General features: G+C 40.8%; 1 protein-coding gene across 1 annotated transcript in view; it reads right to left on the minus strand.

Moving 5' to 3' along the window:
* The window catches only part of DPP10 (dipeptidyl peptidase like 10), a 589,554-nt gene that overhangs the window by 523,167 nt on the left and 42,968 nt on the right, over positions 1–23,419 (minus strand). Inside the window, exons 2-3 of the mRNA XM_082198124.1 lie at positions 10,094–10,189; positions 6,413–6,811 (exon numbers count right to left, since the gene is read on the minus strand). Coding sequence (XP_082054250.1) covers positions 6,413–6,472 — 60 coding nt within the window. The 5' untranslated portion in view covers positions 6,473–6,811; positions 10,094–10,189. The remainder of the gene's footprint in view (positions 1–6,412; positions 6,812–10,093; positions 10,190–23,419) is intronic.

The raw sequence follows: 23,419 nt of genomic DNA on the forward strand, positions 1-23,419 counted from the left end.
ATTTTGGCAATGGTCTGCTCCAGTTTATTAAACAGCTGGAGTGGGGGGAAATGGTCATGTATTTCCAAAATGCTGTATACATTTAACTGATTTGCTCGTGCAAATCTTTGCATATAAAATAGAATTGTGGAGCTGAGAGGGAGAGGGGGAGAGAGACTGCATCCACTTCAGATATGCATATATACACTAGGGATGGGTAAATCTGTCAGTTTTTGTTTCTCTTTTTTCCAGTCTTGGTTTAAGGGCTTCACATTTCCACATTGGTCTGAATGATGCAATAATATCCACATCTGAATGCACCCTAAGAAAGCTGCAGTATCGTGTGGGCAGTTCGGCAATTCCACCCCACCAAATGGGCCACTACCGTAAGTGTCTGACTTATTTGGGGTAGGAGTGGATTTATTGCACAAGAATAATATTTAGCATTTGCTATTAATCACAATGTACCCACTTTCTTTGTGGTGTGTTCTCGAAGCTACCAACATGAGTTTGACCAAACTGCGGGAGGCAGTGGAAGACAGGAGTGCCTGGCGTACTCTGGTCCATGGGGTCACGAAGAGTCGGACACAACTAAACAACTAAACAACAACAATGAAGGTGCAAGATCTGTGCAGAAGTGCTGCAGTCTGACACAAAGACAGAGACCAGATCTAAAGTGCATCCTATCATAACATCTGCTGAGCTGTGTTGGTATGAGAAGAAGCTTCCAAATTGCTGCCCTACCAGAACTTCAGACTCTGGTTTTGCTTAAAAATAAAATTGGTTTACAATCCAATCAGTTGCTTGCTTTCTTACTATCAGAAATATGCTAATAACTTTGGTACAGATTTTCTGAACTTGTACGCATACATGAGCCATAAACTTGTGGCATATATTGGGGGGGAAGAGTAGTCTTTCTAATGCTCCTCCAGACAGCAGATTCTGCATTACCGGCTTTTTGCAGCTGCAGGTGAGTATTTCAAAGTAATTCATGCGCCTTTCCCAATGGATATTTTGTGATGTGCTGCTACAGTTCTATGCCATGCCCCTTAGTCTAGCATTATTCCAGCTTGATTAGTGTTCCTCATATGCCTGGACTTATATGAAGCACTAATCACACATCCAGTTCCTGAAAGAAGGAACATTTTGGGGTGAGCTCAAGAGCTACCCAACCAAAGACGAAACAACAATGCATGGTGTTCAGTAACAACAGGAAAGTCTCCCAGCGCTGCAAAATTAAAGATTCCAACACCAAAACAAGAAAAGTAGCTTAGTAAATTGCTCTAAGCACTCCCTATTCCAGGGTACCCTTTGACCACTTTCCTGCATGTAACAGCAAGTCATATCCATTCACCAAGAGGTGTAAGGCAGAAAGCACCACCAGGAAAATGTCAAAAGTATGAAATGCACAAATCTTCATTGTGTTTTTTTCCCAGGTAAATTTAACACAAACAAGGTGGAAAATATTTCTACTATGCAGTGTTCACACTTTGTAAGATGTTATATATTCACACTTATGTTATCAAGAGATTCAAAGTTGTTGAATTTATCAAGCCCAAGCTATTGAATTTTTTTTTAACAAGATGAGCAAAGCTTTAGCAGTTCTCTCCCTCTGTGACACAATCTTTCCATTTTGCCATTAGTAAAGCATAACGGTACACCCAACAGTGGTGAAATTCTGCGACAGGATCTAATTTACTTTCAGTGTTACAAGATGAGCCAACAGTGTAAAGAATAAAAACAAGTCATTTGCCCAAGGGGTGGCTTCTGAAGTCAAGGTTGTAATGAAAGAGAAATAAGGTGGGTGTTTAGCATTCCCAGCTAGACTCTAAAAAGTTTTCTGTATTACAGATCTAAGTGAAAAATCATTAATTCAGAGAGCTGCTTAGCTCTCTAAGATTTGAAAGAGTTTCAGAAAATGCAGTAAAATGAATCTCAGTTAAGAGAGGGTTTCATTAGGAGAGTGGGAACTTTATCTAAAGTCAGCTGAAATGCTTTTGCATCCTCTCTCCTGTTTTCCTTGGAAGGAGACTTCACTGACAGAGTAGAGAATCCGAATGTTTTGGACTACAATTTCTATCACCCGTGACTATTGGAAATGCTGGCTGAGGTTATAATCCAAAACATCTATAGGGCACCAGGCAAGAGAATGCTACCATAAAATGACTGTTTAAAAAAGAAATAAAGAAACCCAGAGCCACACATTATTCTTCATGTAAATAAAATGAATTTTATTTATTGATGTTTAGAAAAAGTAAAAAAAATGCCCATAGTTCTGCCTTGTAGTGAGCCAGGCAAATGGCTCTAGCTGGTTCACCATGGCTTACCCTGTCTAGCAAAGGCACTGAGGCAAAATATTTTTCTTGGAATCATCTTCTAAGTTTAAGCTTCAAAAATTATATATATAAAGTGCTGAGTTGACTCATGGGCCCTTTGTAAGTCAGGTTCCAACAAGTGTACTTTAGTTTGAAAAAGAGCTATGGGTCAGTTTCTTCAAAGCAGCAGTCACCACCATGGCAGATTATAAATACAACTGGGAAATGTGCAAATTAAGTGAGAGATGCAAATAAAATAACCCCAAATTACATTCAAAATGTCTTGCAATATTTGATCAAGGTTGCATATATTCCCTTTCGTCTAGTAACCACTCAGCCCTTGTAGTGTTCAATTACAGCTCAAACCACTCTCAGATCAGCTGCATCCAGCACCATTTTTAAGGGCTTCTATTCAGACTAACAGCAATCATATATTACAAAGCTGTTGAATAGCATAAAGTGGAGGTTTTTACTTTCAAAATATGGACCAAAATCTAGCCCCGCCATTTGAGAACTGATCACAGTTTCATATTTTTGCAATACACAGGCATGAAAATTGGCAAATCAATCCACTGCCAGTCTGATACAGGGTCTGTTTTGTCTGCACAAAAATATAGTTAATATAATAATCCGGTCTCAAGGTGCCTCCCAACAAAATGTATCCATAGTTTTATTAGGTGTCATGTTGCACTTTCAAACAATATATGCAACTGCCTGCCAGCCTTGGCACTGCGTAAGTAAAAGCAAAACTTCACCTTGTTCTAGTACTTGCTTTATAGTGCTACACAGGGGGAAATGATTATTCTTATAAAACATGGATCAAACCGGAAATTTCACTTGCAGTTCAAAGATTCTAATAATGACCTTTTTGTGGGAGGAAGATTGCTCTTGCTTTTCTTATTTCCATGAAATGGAAGATGCTATACAGTTGACTGAAGCTAATGAACATGCAAAGATCTCCAAGACCACTGTGTTTCAGAAACATTGACTATGGTTTGTCTGTGGAAAGTGTGGCAACTTAAGATTTGAATTCATGCCATCCTCCTAAGTTGATCAGCCTTTGCTCATGCACTGTTTGCCAGAAGCCCCCAACCAGATTTTGCACTGAATGGTCTGTTTCCATGTTTTCTACCACTTTTTGCCCCCTTTATCCTCCCCATCTGTGTTGGATGGAATGTGTGGAATGGAGGCTGCACCTGGGAGCTTGAAAAAGGTGAGAACACAGGGCACCATGCACAAAATTGTGATGATGACAGTCTCAGGATCACAATGGCACAGGACATCCATCTCACATGACTGCATATCATGATACACAAGGAATAATGATCATACATGTTTGGTACAGCTTTTCCAGAAACACTAGGTGGTGGAGCCAGGGCAGAATCACTGCAGGCAGAACCCTGACAGGAAAAGGAAGAAGGCACCATGCATCTTCTAACTCTCAGCTCCAATGCTGTTGTGGATCCAGTTGTTCCATCAGCAATTCAGGCCCCGACAGACAGCAAACTACCCAGAATTCATGTTCATCATGGCCAATGCCTATCTTCTCTCCGTTTCATTTTGGATACAATCCTAATTCCCGCTGTACCCCAGTCTGATTCCATTAAAGGGTACTACAACAAAACCTTTTCACAGTGCCCAGTAGCATGCCAGACACCCCAGCTTGTACACCTACAAAGGCTGCATTCCTAACCCTGCTTGCCTGGGAGTAAGCCCCCTTGAATTCAATAGGTTTATTTCCAAACAGACGTGTTTAGGATTGCAGCCTAGACTATTAAGCTACTCCATGTACAATTTTAATGTTTTTGTCACTGTCTCGCAGTACATTCCAGCTGATTGCTGAAAAAAAGGGATTAGCACTTCCTCCCTACCCCCAATTTCTTTTAGAAACACTACGTCTAAGAAAACATGCTAAAGAGCTGGTGTTTTTTTCAACTACTGAAGCATATTGTATCCCAACTTCATATTTATGTCAGCTTCTGCTACCATTTCCTTAGCACTGCAGTATCTTGAAATGTTTTCAAAGCACATAATACACCTGACATCATAAAGAGAGTGCAAAATATCAAAAGGTTTATCTTGGGCGTTGTTATTCTTATGACAGCTGTAGCACAAAGGGTCCATGGCTAAACACAATTCGCTGATGTTATTTCTTCTCTCCCCCCCCCCTCGCTCGTTCGCTCACACACACACACACACACACACATATTGACCAATCTGGGTTTTTAATGTGACACTAACATTTTTGTGCTTTCTTCCTGGCATGTGGTCAAGTGCATTTAATAACTGCTGCCAACAGTGAAAAAAATAGTTTCAGCTGTAGCAGATATGATACAGGTCCCATACTGCATTGCACAGCCTTCGTTTAGTACTCACAGGGTTAGGACTGCAGATCCTTAAGATGAGTGGAGGGTGACTTTATCTTAACTGCAGTATGATCGGTTTAAATGCAATTCATAGGATTTTGCTTACCTTCATACACAAACATGAAACAAGTGGTCATTTAGTTTCTATAGATACCATTACAACTTGTGTGGCTGATCATTACAATCTTGTGAGAAACACATACCTTACGAATTACTCTTTGGAAATGTAGCCCATTTACGCACACAAAAAGATTAAAGCTGAAATCCTATGCACACTTACCTAGGAGTGAGCCCCAGTGAATTCACCTGGGATTTGTACTGTATAGGATTTTATTATGTCATGTTTCCTATATTGTGTCCAAAACAACTAACAAAGCTAAATTTGTTTTAGAAACAAGTTTCATTGTAACCGTACTTTACATCATTCATTTCTTTAAAGAGCCAAGATCCTCACTGTTCATAAGAATGCAGGAAGCCGCTGGATTTTGCCATATCACAGGGTGCCCAGCTGTGTGCACATTTACCTGCAAGTATGGCTACCGTCCTTCAGATACTTATTTGGGAGTAAGTATCACTGAATGCAAATTGCATAGGGTTACACTCCATGTCCCACTGCATTCAGTAGAATGTAGTTCCAAGTAAGACTGAGCCTGATTGCAGCTATAGCATTTTTATGCCCCTTCTGGCAGAATTTCAAACTTGGCATTCCATGTTGTGCTCTATATGGTCTTTCATATATATTGCTAAATATATAAAATACCTGCTTGTGATAGAATGACTCCATAATACAGCCCAGAAAATAGCATTATGCAGGGCTCCCATACACACATGTAATTGTAATGTAAAGGAAATAGATTAAGAAATCCTTACACCACCAAAAAGTCTGTGCCTTGCCTGAAAAGTTATTTCCACTGCTATACATTTACCTTACTGTAAAGGGTAGATAGGTTTATACAGAAACCACTGCAGTCCTTCTGTCGGCCCTTTTCACTGTAATATTAGCAATGTCTATCATTTGCCACACATCGAATATGTATGCATGTGGCTCAAATGCAGAGTAAGGAGAACACAAAATGATGAGAGAGCTTATTTCATGTTGTTATTAGATCAATCCACGTCAGTCAAGACCGTTCACAGAATGACAGGGCCATCAATAAAAGTTCAGCTTTCCACAATATCTCTAGGCTATCCCAGCCACCAAAAACATTTTCAATTAACAAGCCAACAGCAAGCCAACTATACTCTATTTCATTTCAACTTGGCTCACATATCTATTCATACAACTGATCTGACCTTACCATTAAAATGATTGACAAGAATTCAAAATCCCAGTGCCTGGAGCATTCCATACAGTACTCAGAGAACACAAGAAACTAATGGGAAAAAATCAAACAGGTTGCTAACTGTGTGTGTGGTGTTTTCCTTGGCTGTTTTGCCCCTCATTGTAGAAAGTACTGTCAAGCCTACCAAACTTGCTAATCATTATAACCCATTGCTAATATTTAAACTTAGGAAGCTCACCAACTTAGCTATCCTAAGTGAAAACTAGAAATAACAATGCAAGCATTATTCAAAAAATCCAGAATCAAAAGATTCAATACTCTTCTTATAATCCACAAGCAATCAAAATTAGTCAAGCAAATATGTCAGAGTTTCTTAAATATGCAAAATAATGAACACCACATATTCCTATATATATGCACAAAGAGAGAGATGCACACACAATTTGCAACAATAATGAATTTTCCATACCTTGATCGTCTTGGATGACTGGCATTTGACGTGATGGGACACTGTTGCAGTTTGGTTCATGTTTCAGCACCCAGGATAGCGCACAATTCCACAATGAGTTATGGAGCAAATGGCTAGAAATCCGTCCTCGCTCAGACTTCTGCTGTTGCTCTCTCTCTCTCTTTCTCTCTCCCCTCCTACGAGTGCTTATGGCTCTAGAGGCTGGGATGCTGTCAGATTTGTACAAGTCTGAATCTCAGCCTTAAACTCGAGTATTCATTTGATTCATCGTTCTTCAGGTTCCTGAAGCCTCTGCACACAGAGAGCTCAAATGCTGCTTCCATTCACTTGCACTGCACCTCTCCAGCACTGAGAATGTGACAGCTCCTCAGCGCAGCCAATGATCTCGACTCACCAACCCTTTGAAAAGAACAGAATACCAGCAAACTGTATCAGTATTTACTGCAGCCCAGCACACTCTCTCCTTCCTTGAAATTAATCTAACTCAGGGGGTAATTACAGATTAGCCTTCAAATCCTAACTGCACAAACACAACGCACCACAGACACATACATACACACAATTTCAGTGTTATCAATTAATTTCAGTTTCCTAAGGTGGTGCTTGGAAAAGTAGCTGAAATATATGCAGACAATGAGACATCCCATCCAGATGCTTGCATCAAAACTCCCTCCTAATTTTCTCTTTTGGAAAATCTGAAAGGAACCACCTGTTCTTTAGTCACACCATACACATTCCTGTGTTGAAATGGCCCCATCCCTTGACATTAGGTTAGTACCTGGACTGTATTTTACTACAGAGTTCTCATGTTAAAACGGGATGCTGATATTATACCTTTGATCCTTTTCAAGTAGGTATAAGGCTTACACTATGCAGAATCAGATCAAATCCCTGCAGTAGCTCCCCACTTCTCCATTTCTCTTACAAGGGCTACAACAACATGACTGACTTTCTTGTGGTCATTTTCTACAGTTCCTATGGTGCACAGAAATGCACCAAAAATGAGGCAGCTATATTTGTAGACATGACAATCAATGCCACATATGCTGAGGTGTAAGTATGAACATGACAAACAGAGACAAAGGGAGAGGGACAGTATAGTTTATTGTTGACATTGTTTCTCTTGTAATGCTCTTCACTGAGCTAAATCAAGTCAAATATCTTTATTTTCAACTTCATGAAAATCAGGTAAACCAGCTCATTCCTGCTTTATACACTGAGGTTGCCTTCATTTGATGCACTTATTTTCTTGATATCACATGCTCAGCTCATCACAATGGGTGATATGAAATATGAGTCATATTCAGAGCAGACTCTGCTTTGAATATGACTTAGTCAGATTATCACCCAACATCTACAAGGATGATCTTGAATATTAATGTTTTCTATTATGCATACAGCCATCCATATCTATACATGAGACATTCAATGAATGGGAATGTTGATGTAAATATTTTGTCCATGCTAATCATCAGGTGAAGATGTAGGAATAAATAAGAAATTCTGTTGCCCATTTAGTAAAATTGAATGTTATTACCCTTTTCTGTCATGAGCAAAAGAAATGTGGCAGAACAGCCTCAGCTTTGTTTATATACATGGTGGCCATGCTTTTAAAGCCCAGAGGTCTCCCGTGCCTTGGGAAGTTGATGATGTCATTGCATGCCACGCTAATAGCTCTAAGTGGCAAGACCTATCATAGCCTCACAACTTAACAGAAATCAGCTTTTTGTAAACTGCTTTGAGGCTTTGTTGCACTCAAGTGGTAAAGAAACCTCATGAATTTTTTTTAAAAAAGAAATTTAAAGAAATCAATGATCTGTTAATGGATTCTGATATGTCCTGCTCATGATTCAATTCCACCCGTAACATGAACTGTATATTTTGGAGCAGATTCCATTTGTACAGAATTTGGCTGCATTTCTCCCTGGCAAAGTGACATAATTCACTTTGGTAACATGTCACTCACTACTGCCATTTGTAATACCAGCACTAAACATGGCAGATATGTCAAAGCAGAATGGACCGTTGTGTGTGTAAATGCGTGTGCTTGTGGTAGCCTATACAAAAACAGACAACCTGAGAAACAAAACCTACATTTTCCATATCACTTCTGTGAGAAATTACATGTCACATCCTATGAGGCTGTGCCTATGCTGGAACCTTAACTAGTACAGGCTGATAATACTATATAGTGTTTGTTTGTTATTATGGTATGCATTCTTTGTGTTTTTGTATTGTAAGCCACCCTGCAATCTTCGGGTAAAGGACAGTATAGAAAAGTAGTAGTAGTAGTAATAATAATAATAATACAAGCACGCTGATTTCCTGAAAACATGAGTCCAAGCAGGGCTGTGTCTGGATTCAAGAGGAATTGATAAAAGAGTTCCCACAGGAAAACCTAGCTCAAGGATGAAGAGCTGCCTAAAGGCACTTTCACGTGTACTAACAGGAAGAGCAGTCTAGAGCAAAAGTCTGCCCAGTTCCAATGAGTCCATTTGCAAGAGGTTTGACCAGTCCTGAGGATCAATGAGGAAAATTCCAGGCAGGTGGATGAGCAAACAGAGAGATCCAAGGGTGAGCAGACATGGATGGAGTAAACTGCAGGAAGTTAATCATACGTGTCCTTGCCTTTGCCCCCAAGAAGAGATAATGGCTAAATGCTTTTCCCCTGAACTAGAAAAAACATCATTTCATATTTAACAAACTGTGGCACACAGTATTTGAAGCTAATGAAATTCATTGCTAAGAGTTTGAGGAGGACTAAATATGCACTGAATTTTATGAGACCCAATAAGAACTTTATTGGAGTCTTTATGTCTTGTTTCATGCTTTGGCAAAAACCAATTTTCTGTGCAAATTTCCCCAAAAAGGCACCTAAATTAGACACCTTGAAGCTGTCAAATAAAATCCTTCTTTAGACAACAAGAGATGAGTGGGAGGGGGAGCAGACAAAGACATACAGCGTGATCAATAACTTGCTGGCATTGTGTTTGGATGGACTTCTACAAAATGTTAATTTATCTGTCCCTAGGAGGCATAAATTTCACTGATTAACCTCTCAGTCTTATTTTATCTGACCTAATTATAATATAAGCCTAACAAGGGGTCTCAAGAATGATAATGACTCTTTAAGTGGATCATTTATCAAGATAAAACATCATAGGGACAACTCCAATCAATAGGATGGGATTCCATAAAACGCTGCCTAAAATTCTCTGCAGGGCTGTTGTGGCGCTCACTCTTTGGATAAATGCCATCCACTTCTAGTCCTTTCTTTCTTTAATGCAACTTTTAATCCTTCATAGTGCTTGTAATCCTCTTTGGTAACTGGCCGCTTAACTAAATTCAGTTCTTCTTAACGCTGCACCTCGCTTGCTGCCTGCTAATGTGCATATTTGCCGTTGGCTTGTTCCAGAAGGAGGAAGAGGACAGATTGAAAAAAACGTATCATAGGCTTCAGGGTGCAACTAAATAACAAAGTGGATTCCAAAAATGTACTGGAGAGCATACAAAAGCCATGGACAGCTGCCTAGATTTCACATTACAGTACAGAGGAGGAAATCATAATGATGACTCTCCTCCTCCCAACAGCCCTAACAGGAACATAGGAAGCTGCATATCCTCAGACCATTGGGTCCATTTAGCAGTGGCTCTGCAGGCAGGGTTCTCTCCCAGCCCTACCTGGAGATGCAAGGGATTGAACTGGGTTCCTTCTGCATGCAAGGCAGCTGCTCCACCACTGAGCTATGGCACCTCCCAAACAGAAGCTCGTTCATCCTGGAAGAAGGGCAGAATTGAAATACAATTAATTAATCGATCAATAAATCATCAAACAAGCTGCTTCCTTTGAAGACAGAAAAATCTTTAAAGAACTCCCATAAGTCCAGAGGACAGCATCACCAAAACTTACGTTGTTCAAAGCCCTGCAGTTAAAACACATCAACAGCAACTGCAGGACACTAATACCATCATTGCAGCCATCTAATTAGAGAGACTATTCCCTGCAGCACTTGATCGTTATTCAGATCTCTCAGTACCCTGCTGTTAATACTCTAATTCCCAGTATTGTTCCCTTGCCACACATATTTGCCTCAGCCTTACTTCCAAAGCCTTATGTTCTTCCTTACCAACGCTGCCAAAGTCAAATTTTTCAAATTATGATGCATCTAATGGATGTGATAGCAAAAGAGATGAGCAAACCAATATACTAAAGTTTTGAGAGGCAAGGAGCACTCAAGGGACGATCCCAATTGCTATTTTGCTTTCCTTCGACAAAATGCTCTCAGGCAGTATTTTTTCCTTTTATTGCTTCTTATACGCTCTGTGAGCTGGACCATGGACTTACTAAACACTAGCAACTACTGATATCAACTGATCATATTCTAATTAGAAGGGGTAGCAATAAGCTTTTATGAACAAGTGCAAGGCAGATTTCTGAGTGATTGGTAACCCCGTCCAATGGCAAAGAGCAAAACCTCAGAATCTTGACTAGTGTTAGAAATTGGGGGGGGGGTGGACAAGTTTTGATCCTACATAAAGTAAAGGTAAAGGTACCCCTGCCCGAACGGGCCAGTCTTGACAGACTCTAGGGTTGTGCGCTCATCTCACTCTAGAGGCCGGGAGCCAGCGCTGTCCGCAGACACTTCCGGGTCACGTGGCCAGCGTGACAAAGCTGCTCCGGTGAACCAGCACCAGCGCAGCACACGGAAAGGCCATTTACCTTCCCGCTATAAAGCGGTACCTATTTATCTACTTGCACTTAAGTGTGCTTTTGAACTGCTAGGTGGGCAGGAGCTGGGACCGAATGACGGGAACTCACCCCGCTGCAGGGATTCGAACTGCCGACCATGCGATCGGCAAGTCCTAGGCGCTGAGGTTTTACCCACAGCGCCACCCGCATCCCTACATGGGGGGGGCAAAAGAAAATGGCATTGTTTCCACTTTACATTCCTTCAGATCTAGACTCACAGTTCTAATCATGTGAGGGTAAAGTAGGAAATAGGAAGGCCAAATTATAATTTTTTTAAAAAAGTTGAAGTGTGTTAATTAAGAAAAAATTAAAACACTCACAAAGTTCTTAAGGTTGGTTCTGCTCATATCACATCATGGAGTACCTCACAAGAAGTGGCAATGGAAGTGACCATCATCTAGCCTCCCCTGTTACCAGTGGAGCAATATACTCCATAACCCAAATACAGTGACATGCAAAAAAACAGAAGACCATAGTATACAAGTACTAAGATGACAGCATGCCACAAGAGAAGAGCAAAAGCAATGAAGTTTTACATGCCATGGATATATGTAAGACAACAAATAAGATTATTCCCAATGGATATGTTAAAGACAGGCTACCACACATACACACACACTTGGCAGATCACCAGAAGGCAGGATACAGAAGGCAGGATACAGAAGGCAGGATAGAAATTGAATAAATAAATTAAAATATAATATTTTATATGTTACTTTGTAAACTGCTTGGCGAATGTCTCAGTGGTAAGTGGTGTGAGTGGGTGTAAGAGCGATTTATAAAAATGACACTTATCTGAGCTCTCCATAACACAACAAAGAGCATGCAGAGACCATTTATTTTGTCTGTCTGTTAAGTTATTCTGCCTTTTATCTATCAAACAAATGACCTTGTGATTTGATGGACTGCTTGTACATGTGACTACAGGGAAACACAGTACTTTTTAAAAGTGTCAGCTCAGTAAAATTTCTTAATTTGTCTTTTCCTTGTGGCTCACAAACAGATGACTACTATTTTTTTTAAAAACAAACACATAGATAAATAGGATCATACACTAGATTATGTTTGTAAGAAAAGCAAAATAAATTTGAGCCAGTTGCTTAGAATTGGCTTCATGATGTTTAACTTCAACCAATATTGAGGGGAGGGAAATAATGTAGCACTCTGACCCACTAGAATTATATATTAAAAGATATACTGTCACCCACACATCTCACTAAGTGTTTGATGCTTTGATCAGAAAATATTCATGGTACTCGGTACAATTCTAAGGTTTTCTCACATTATGCATTTCCACATTAAGCTTTTTAGTAATTGTGTTTCATAAACACTAGGGCATCATGAAGCTATGCCATTATCTAAGCACTTGAGGTTATTTTAATTTCAGCAAACCCTTATTTACACCAATCACCTATAGTTAGATTCTTCTTTATAGCTCTATTCAGGTGTTATAATTCCCCAGGTGAGTAGCATTGAAGGGGGAGAGCAGGGGTGAATGCCTGAAACTCCACCCTGGTCACATTGTCATCCACAAGTTGATTGTCTGAAGTGGGAGGAGCCGCTGGTATTTATGGAGACTATCAGCATGGTTCTGAATGCCCTACTGACAGCACAGGAGACACTCTGCTTCAGAGGTTGATTCTCCAACTCATAGAGAGTGATGGAGATGGGATACAGCTTAGCACACACATCTGTGCTCCTACACACATGGTGGTACTCATGTGGGGGATTGCAGCACCTGAACAAATCTAACTTCTGCATGCTTTGTGTCATACAGCACATTGCTGGCCTCTTCAACCCATTGCAACAGAACATTCATAGTGGAAAAGAATCCAAAACAATGAACCAAATTTCATGTAAGAGATGAGCTGCTACCAATATTTAAGGCACTCCTACATTTCCAGGCTATCGCGAATGGTCAAAATATAAAAATTACAAAAGAGGTCATTCTGTTTATAGCTTTCTATACTTCTTCCAACAGCTAAATTTAACTAATAGGGGTGACAATGGGACCAACACATTATTAAGTAGCATGGCAGCATTCCTTATCCACCATAAAATGAATGGAAAAAACAGGTGGGGCAGAAAGAGAGAAATAATGTATAGAAATTTTTGGTCATTTCTCCTCTCCTCCTTCCTGATTTCCACATGTTCCTTACAAGGTAAGTGGGGGAATGCTGAGCAAAACAATGCAACTTTCCAAAAGCTCTCAAGGTGTGATGCTGGCCTTTTCCATAACCCTTTCCTTGGGCCTCAGGTTGTTCGCTCCCCTTCTCCTTCAGCCCTGAGAGAACTGCACAAGCTGGTCTTGGAGATGATCATAGAATGTCACATCCATTCCCTACACATAAGGGACACTGGTGATAGATTCAAGGCAGGTCACTTGCTCCCATTCGCCAACCTCAGCTGCGAGTGTTTGCTGACCAAGGACTACAGCCCTGTGTGCATTGTTCTATATGACAGAGATTTTCTCTGGCAGTGTGTTTGTATAACCCTCAGCCCATGACAGTTTCGAGTGTCTACTGAGGCAGCAGAGGAACTTTGATTAACTACAAAATTATAAGATGAAGTTTGCCTTTTTGACAGAAACATTGGGCCCTTGAGAAAGGCAATACCTCTGGACCTTTAAGACATGCACCATTCCATTCCACTGCCAGTTAGAGAAGGGCTCAACTAGCACAGAAGACATCTCTCCAACCTTTCTGAACAAAATTGATCAAGACAGCATTAAGGACTGTTAAGAGGGCAACAGGACCCAAAAAAGGAAGATTTTGTATAAAGAGTGGGGTAGATAATTGGGGGGAGGGATCAGGCATGGAGAACTTGTGGTGCTCTAGCTGTGGTTAGACCCCACTTTCCATCAGCCCCATCAATGTGGACAATGTTCAGGAATGATAGAAGTTCTCACTGAGCAACATCTGGAGGACCACAGGTCTCCCATTCCGCCTTTAAACATTATCAGCAACCACAATGGCAGAGGGTGCAGCACAAACAGACCTCCTATATCCAAGTTCATATTAACATACAAATGCTGCCTAATTAAAAACAAACACTGGGTTATGTCCAGAGAATCTCCAGGGGAGTTAGCCTTACGCAAGGTTACTTTGCCAGTGCCACCTTCACGCTTCAGCCCCCATCACCCTCAAAGCCTGAATAAAACTAACTCTTGAAGGTGCTCTCCAGAATGTCATGGAATGGGACATGGGAGGCTGCAACAGGAGAAGAGAATCAACAGAAGTGGGAAGTGTGTTAGATAACTAGGGTTAATTTATTTTACATCTTTTGTTGAGGGCTGCATGTAGAGGCCCATCATGGTACCAACCCAACTCATTATGCTGCCCAAATTTTCCAGTAACTATTCCAGCAAATGGTTTTAAATTTGGAAAGGCAGCATACAAATAACATGACTGACTGATTAATGGGATTTCCAGCAGCTAGAAATCCCAAATGTGAAGGGTGCTATTGCATTCAGGTCCTGCTTGTGGATTTCCTAAAGGCACCTGGCTGGTCACTGTGTGAACAGAATGTCAAGCCAGATGGGCCTATGCATGGCCTGATGCAACAGACTTCTTCTTATGTTGTTATGTAACATAGTCACATCCAGGATACGCTACAATGTTTTGTTAAGGGAGTATAACTTGTTAGTTAAATTATCCAATTTAACTAATGGAGGGGGGGGGGAATCCCCTTTTCTTCCTAAGAAACGCATACAAACAAAATCCAGAAAACCTTTTGCAGAGCTGCAGAGCTGTTAGGAAGCCCACAAGCTAGATGGAACAGGAGTAAATGTCCTGAAGCTGGAAATATTACTCAACTCTAGCTATTTCTAATTCAAATGGTCTTCACCAGTGGTCCTAAAAATAAAAACAAATGTGAAACCTGCTAATGGATGCTGGTCATACAACCAGGATTCTTTCTTTCTCTTCTGCTTTTAGTGAAACAGATATTTACAGTCAGTTCTGGAGAAATGTTCCCTTGGTCTGCCAATGTAATAAAACAGTTTATCTGGGAGTTTTCCACAACCACTTTGACTTTACAATACATTTTTTTCAATATTTGCTGGTGGGTTGTATTTTTTATTTCAGGTCAACACCTTCTGATATATGTTCGGTGTCGTATAAACAGGGAGAGGGAAAATGACAGGTATTTATAGTTAGCATGGGAAGAGGGTATTCCCTTGCAATATATATAGAAAACATAAGCGGTATATTTGGGATCCAGATGCAAACACACCTTATATTCCAAATTTACCATTTATTTTGCTGGGAAATGAAAGTCAATCTGAAGGGAAAAGCCTGGGTGGCAGGTGGGGGAAGGATTATAAAATCTCACTACTTTACAAGTAAATATAATTGTTTGTCCTTCCACTGACCTGTTTTCTTCACTGGTTTTCAATTGGTGGGTTGGGGACTCATAAATAGGCAGTGTCCCAAATTTAGGTGTGTCAAAGCAGTAGATTCAATGGCATTTTCATTTCTTTCGATTTTGTTTGAAGGAGTGGGGTAGACACAGAGACCCAAAACAAAGGAAGACAGAACTACAGTGGTGCCTCGCAAGACGAAATTAATCCGTTCCGCGAGTCTCTTTGTCTTGCGGTTTTTTCGTCTTGCGAAGCACAGCTATTAGCGGCTTAGCGGCTATTAGCGGCTTAGCGGCTTTAAGAAAAAGGAAACAAACTCGCAAGAACTCGCAAGACGTTTCGTCTTGCAAAGCAAGCCCATAGGGAAATTTGTCTTGCGGAACGACTCAAAAAACGGAAAACTCTTTCGTCTTGCGCGTTTTTCGTCTTGCGAGGCATTCGTCTTGTGAGGTACCACTGTAGTTTACTTTTCATACTTGTATAGAAAGGGGAATTTTATCTGGTCTATCGTGTCATGTAAGATTGGAAAGATGTGGCCTTCTACACAAATGCATCTTGTCTCCCTACAGAGAAAAACAGAAAGATGACTATATGGCAAAACATTACAAACATGCCCTTGGATTGCTGTTGATGTCATCAATCAATAAACAACTGATTTGGGAGTGAGTTCCAGTTAAGGATGGGGCAGAAATTTGATTTTGTTTGCATTTTAATGGAATTTTACCTAATTCACACTTTCCAAACCAATACACAAACCAAAACATAGCTATCCTTTGAAATTCACACACATCTTCACATTTTGTGCTACAGTTCTCTAATCAGCCAATGCATGCAAAAATCCACATGTTAGGGGGGAATGTGTATTAAAACGAATATATTCATGTGGGAGGGGAATACAAAAGTTCAAAATATTAGGGGAAAACTGCAAAAATGCTTATATTAGTTAAAACTGCATTAAAAATTGTGTTTACTGGGAGAAATTTGCACTAAGATGCTAATTAATTTTCACAAGGAGCTTTAAAAAAAATGCTGAAGAAATATAGAGATCTGAATTTAAGATTGGAAAATAGGGAAAGCCAAATCTACAGTCCCAGAAAACTCAGTGTCACTAACTTCTGAATACAATATACATTGTACTGGACATGTATCTCGGTGACTCCAGAAAAAAAGACTGCAGCTTGTTGACAGACAAAACAGTAGACAGAATGTGAAAAAGAAACCTGCAGGATTTGTCACCTGCAGCAACCGCCAGTGCTAACTGAAGTTTTCTTTTGGCAGAAATATAATTTTAATTGGATTAGACATTATAGGCATATATAACAAGGCAAGCTAAAGAGCACTGAGACACAACAGAAAGGTACAATTCAGGAAGTGGCTTGTAATTCCCTTGGCTCTGTTGGAAGAAAGTGGATTTACATTTCAGGACATTCAAGTTAAGGTGCTATGAATTGGCAGGCAGAGACTGTAGACAATCAACTGAGCTCATTGTCAGTTCAGTAGGAATGAGATGAATGAGAAGATATGAAAAAGAGAAATGTGCTTGGAAAACTAGCAAAAAAAAAGGTAGTAATAATGGTCAACAGGGTCTAAAATGTTGCAAAAATAGAAAGTTGAACTGAACCACACTTGAGTATGATAATATTAATATTTCCTCTTCCTGCCAAAAGCATTGCAATGGAATTGGATATCAGTTTTAAAAGATCTATGTAGGAACTAGGAGGAACTTCACATGACACAGGAAATAACACTGACATAATTAACTCTTCATCTGTAAAATGGATGAAATATGGAATTACTACCTTGCAAGTCAATAAGGTTTATCACACCAATGTATGAATTAGAAGAGTCCTCCTGGATCCAGTACAGTGGTAACTCGGGTTAAGTACTTAATTCATTCCGGAGGTCCGTTCTTAACCTGAAACTGTTCTTAACCTGAAGCACCACTTTAGCTAATGGGGCCTCCCGCTGCTGCCGCGCCGCCAGAGCACAATTTCTGTTCCCATCCTGAAGCAAATTTCTTAACCCGAGGTACTGTTTCTGGGTTAGCGTAGTATGTAACCTGAAGCGTCTGTAACCTGAAGCGTATGTAACCCGAGGTACCACTGTACCATGTTTCCTACAGTGATCAGCCAGATGCCTTCAGGTGCCCCACAAGAAAAGGAAGAGTGAAATCATTTTTTCCTGTTTTCTGCCCCCCTGCCCCTCCCTCCTACAAAATGCTGTCTCTGAGTCTGGATGTAACTTATTGTAATCATAATTCATTGCCACTGGTGGTCTTATCCTCCTTGAATTTGTGCAAGCCTAACTATACATCCTATTGAATTCAATGGGGCTTGCTCCCAGGCAGTGGCGTAGCATGGGCTGTCAGCACCCGGGGCAAGGCAAGTAATTTGCGCCCCCTAACCCGTGGATTTGCGTCCCCTAACCCTTGGATTTGCGCCCCCTAACCCTAACCCCCAGATGTTGCACCCGGTGTGGCCGCCCCCCCCTGCACCCCCCACACTACGCCACTGCTCCCAGGCAAACTGAGTTAGGAATGCAGCCTAATAGTGGCATCACCAGGACTAGACAATGTAGTGGAACAGTGACACATAACAACAGTGCCATCACTGCTTATTGTGATGGTGCAAAATAAGGGCTATGTGATGCTGAGGTTGTGATAGTAATGTGGACACACAGGCAAGAGCACTGGATTGCCTCTACCAGTGCCCCCCACCCATTCCTGACCACACCACCATTCTTCCCTGTCTCTGCACAGTGTTGGTAAGTGGCACAATGCCGCTGCTGGGAAGGTGGTGCCACGGTACTGCCCTACCATATTGGCTGCTCCTGGGCAATATCTCTGTGGAAAAGTACTTCCTTTCTTCTGCTCTGAATCTTTACATAATTCATATTTAATAGATTATACCAAGTTCCCAGCATACATAAATTTATGCACATCTACCACCACCACCCCACTATGCAGCTTTTTCTAAACTAAAAGTCCTCCAAGGACATATTTTTTTCCAGTTACTCCCTTATAAGTGCAAAGAACACTACAAAAGCACCACACAAATGTAAGCATTACTGTATTGCTATTTTATTTGCTAACATGGGTGGATTTGTAATCATGTACCTCCTGCAAGCGTCTCATCTTGTACTCTAGTACTCTAGCAATATAAACCTATGCAAACACTTGACACCCAAGGAAAGTGTGATTCAACCAAACTTGTGGGTTTATTTACCCCAATGGCTGCAGAGTTTTCACTTACATTAACACTGGCTGTTGCTTCAGATTTGTAGGTTTTGCCAGCCACACACAAATGTACACCAGCCCCCTTAACATATTGGCGTTTGATGGTGTCAGTCAACATCAAGGCTGGCTTACCAGTGTCATATTGTTATAGCTCTTCTGCATCCTGGCTACAAACCAGACTTACTAACGTGTGCATTTCAACAAACATGATTCAGCAAACTAGGTGGCTAAAATACCACTCAAAACGACTGAAGACTGCTTAGGTAGGTTTTCAAAAGCTCTCTGTTTCAGTGACCAAGATAAATTACACCACAGAAGCTCATTTTCTAAGTGTTCAAGCTGTCTTCCTTGCCCTCCTACTAGTATTCAAAAAGCAGAATGAAAAACCTTAAATCAAAGCCACAGCAAACACTTCCCCACCCCAAATTGAAACCATCTCTAGCTTTAAAACCCAAACGCCCAATTAAATGCAAGTGGAATGTAATTATTAGCATTCCTAAAGCAAAATAAAACCAAAACAACAAGAATATGTTAATTCAGCAACCTTAACGAAGAATCTCTATGGAAGTTCGTGGGAAGAAAAATATGACAAAATATGGTTATTCACTGAAACAATAAATGTCAGCTAAACCACAATTCATGTGAATTGCAATTTCCAACACAGTTCTTTGGCATTTTAACACAAGATCATAGAATCATAGAATCATAGAATCATAGAGTTGGAAGAGACCACAAGGGCCATCGAGTCCAACCCCCTGCCAAGCAGGAAACACCATCAGAGCACTCCTGACATATGGTTGTCAAGCCTCTGCTTAAAGACCTCCAAAGTGGGAGACTCCACCACACTCCTTGGCAGCAAATTCCACTGTCGAACAGCTCTTACTGTCAGGAAGTTCTTCCTAATGTTTAGGTGGAATCTTCTTTCTTGTAGTTTGGATCCATTGCTCCGTGTCCGCTTCTCTGGAGCAGCAGAAAACAACCTTTCTCCCTCCTCTATAGATAGTTGGGGCTGTTTAACTGTTCAGATAGCCATATGAGTGTTGTCAACTTAACGTTCAATGAAAAACAAAGTTTCATTTCTTAGTCAAGCTGGTCATCCTAACCTGGCTGTAATGAGACCTTGCGGAATTCAACAGACTTTTTTTTTTACTCCTAGTATATCTTGGTTCCACAGTGAACCTGAAAAGCACCTGCAGTTTGTGCCACTTCAAAATCAAAAAGCAAATTGATCAAGTATTACTTTTAATTCAGAGCATTCTGCTGGCTACGTAAAGAATGATAACCAACTGTGTATAAAGGACTTCCATGAGCAGAACATGACTCCCCCTTTCTCTCCTGACCCTGGAACAGCAAACAGGTACAATACCATGGTAAAGTTCTCAGTAAAGTTCTGGCCATTTCCAACCAGTATTTGGACTCCTCAGCAGCATCCTGCCACTATCAGTAACAGCTTCCAGAACTACATATATGTATGCAATTTGAGACTTTTGCAGAACTATATACCCAGTTTGCAGAATCAGCTGAAGAGCGGCTAATGTCAATAAAAAAGTACTTAACCACAGAAAAAAAATCCAGAACGACATGCTTTCACCACCAGCAGTCAATTTATGCTCTGAGCCTAAAAGCGCCAAGCTGAAAGAGGCATGAAATCTACTTTGCATGTATTTCCTTTGAACATTATTAACGCTGAATATATGTGTCTTCCAAATCCATATCCTGTGGACTTCATCCCTACCTAACCCCACCTTGGCCTAACGTCATTTTTCCAAATTAGAGTTGAAATGCATACAAGTTTGCCTTGAGGTTGTGAATACTACTTTGACAGTGTGCTTACATGCAAGTCCTATTGAGTTAAATTAGGCTTACCCACAGAAAAAATAATGCATAGGAAATGTCTAACTAAAACTGAAAAATGCATTCAGTTCATTTGGCAACTTCCTTTTTATTTTATTGAATAGTGTGATAATGATCAGGTGGCACACAGGGTTGGTTCACAGATGCATGTTCTATTGCTTGATGGCTTCATCATCAAATAGAGCCATCACACATCAGTGTCCCCCATCATATATTTGAGCAGCTAAGTGTAGAACCTGACATTTGTCCCTGCTGAAATTCATTTTGTTCTGGCCCAGTTCTCCAATCTGTTAAGGCCATCTTGAATTCTGGTTCTGCAATACCTACTCTTTCCAATTTAGTGTCATCTGCAATTTTTATGAACATCCCCTCAATTCCTTCATCCACATCATTTATAAAGTCGTTGAACAACAATGGGTCTTGGACAGAACCCAGCAGCACCTCACTGGTCGCTTTTTCCAGTTACTGCTGGGAATATTCCCTGCCTGAAACCGGGGAAAGTCACTGCCAGTTGATATAGACAATACTGAACTTGGTGGACCAATGATCTGACTTGATACAAGACCACTTCTTCTGCTCCTAAAAGTAGCATTTTAAAAAAATGTTAATAATATTTTCTGTTTCCCAAAATTTCATCAAAATTGGTCAAAATAAGTGGATGTCAGCCCAGCCTTCTTGGCTCCTACCCTTCTATTAAGTATAGAGGGGAAATGCACATTAAATAAAATACCTTAATCAAACAAATTCCCCTCAAACAACCTCAGAAGTTGAGAAATCTCCCTGACTAGACTGTAGCTGTGTCTGGGAGCTTTTTTAGCTCAAAAGCAAGCTAAATGTTTTTCACATTAATCAATCAATTAATTAATTAATTATAAAATGGCTATTTCTCATGCCAATATTTGCATATAGTCTCTGTCTCGGAGGTCAGAGTTTTTACAGACGTGTCTATATGCTGGTGGTTCCATTCAGAGCAAGCTGGCTCATTTCTAGCCATGTGCTCAGCAGATGGGCTGCACTTTGCTAAGCGTATTTGACACACAGCATTACAGAACTTGCTGCATGAGGAAAAACTATCTGCAGTGCCCAGAGAAGAGAGCCCAGCTTCTATAAACAGTGACCATCCTGCATTCTCATAGGATGGCAAATTTTAGATACATTACTCTGTAAGTATAATGACTTTAGAGAAAATCCTTCCATCCAAGCTGTGTTCCTGTCACACTTCAGTCGTGCTGCTCCCTATCAGTTACGGTATACATATCTCTCAAGGCCCCTGTTATTTATGGAAGTGTCAACAGAAAAGTGTGGGGATAGGGCTTTATATATGTAATTTCCCTGTTGGTGGAGGCTGATGGTGGTGGCCCGGAACAGTGCTCTGGCTGCTGCTGAATAATTCTGAATTGTTACATTGCAATTCTGTAAGTTCTGTAACTCAGACATAAGGTCCACTGAGTTCAATAAGCCTTTGCTTCAGAGCTATGGCTGCAATGTGTATAGCAGAGCTTTCCAAACTTTTCAAGCTGGCAACACAGTAATTCAGTTTTGCATAATTGTGTGACACAGTAATTCAGTTTTACTAGAAAACTGGAGGTTAAACTAACCCTTTCCAACCCCACTGCAGCCAAAACACAAACGTGTCATGACACACAGTTTGGAAAGCTCTGGTGCAGTGGCGTAGCGTGGGTTGTCAGCACCCGGGGCAAGGCAAGTAATTTGCGCCCCCTAACCCCTAACCTGCCGCCGCTGCCAGCTTCTTCTTGCTGCTGCCTGGTCTGGTCTGGTGTGGTTCTCTCCCGCGCTCAGCGCTGCGCTGGGCGGCCGCTGCACTGTCCCTCCCCCAGATAGTCCCTCGCTCTCTCTCCGCACCACACGCCTGGCACCCCCCTCCCCTCCACAGTGGGTGGCGACCCGGCGGCTCGGATCGGATTCGCACAGCCAGCACTGCAGTGAGAGAGAGTGAGTGAGCCAGGTAGGGGCAAAGAGCTGAGAGTGTGAGCGCGCCCCCCCCCCAGATGTTGCGCCCGGTGCGGCTGGCCCCCCCTGCACCCCCCACGCTACGCCACTGCTCTGGTGTATAGGATTGAAGCCTCCATGGTGCTTTTTTCTTTCTCTCATTGCCATGAATTGTTTTTTCCTTAATGCCTTCACCCACCATAGCTGTCAACGTTTTCCTTTTCTTAAGGGAAATTCCCTTATTCCGAATAGGATTCCTCCCAATAAAAGAGAAAAGTTGACAGCTATGTCACCCAGCCCAACAATATACAATATTAAATTTATGTATCTACTACAGGTTTTCCTTAATTTCCCCCAAGTTTAGGATTTTTTACAATCCGCCAAGTGTAGGAAATTGTACAAATGGTTTTTTTTAAAAAGCACACATTTCATGTATTGCTCCATTGTTGTGTGTATGTGAACCCTGATGGTTCTCCCATACTGTGAAATCAGTCATTAAGTCCAAACTGGAGGCAGGGCAGTGTTATACCACTGCAAAATTCCTGATTTAAAACCATGAGGTGAAGACTGAGTGCAGAAGAAATTGCAACATTTTATATTATTATATTATTGTTATGTGTGTGTGTGTGTGTGTGTGTGTGTGTGTGTGTGTATATATATATATATATATATATATATATATATAATTGTTATTATGTTAATTAAATATAATAGATATTTAACCCCAAATGAGCTAACCAAAATGGGCACATCCAAAGTTTAGGCTTTGTTTACTTTTTTTAAGGGGCAGGGGGAACCTGGAATACTTTTTCCACCTCTGGGGCTTTCTTTTAATGGCCTTTGCAGAATAGGAAAAAT

The sequence above is a fragment of the Podarcis vaucheri genome (assembly GCF_965113315.1).
Source record: "Podarcis vaucheri genome assembly, chromosome: 1".
Lineage (NCBI taxonomy): Eukaryota > Metazoa > Chordata > Lepidosauria > Squamata > Lacertidae > Podarcis > Podarcis vaucheri.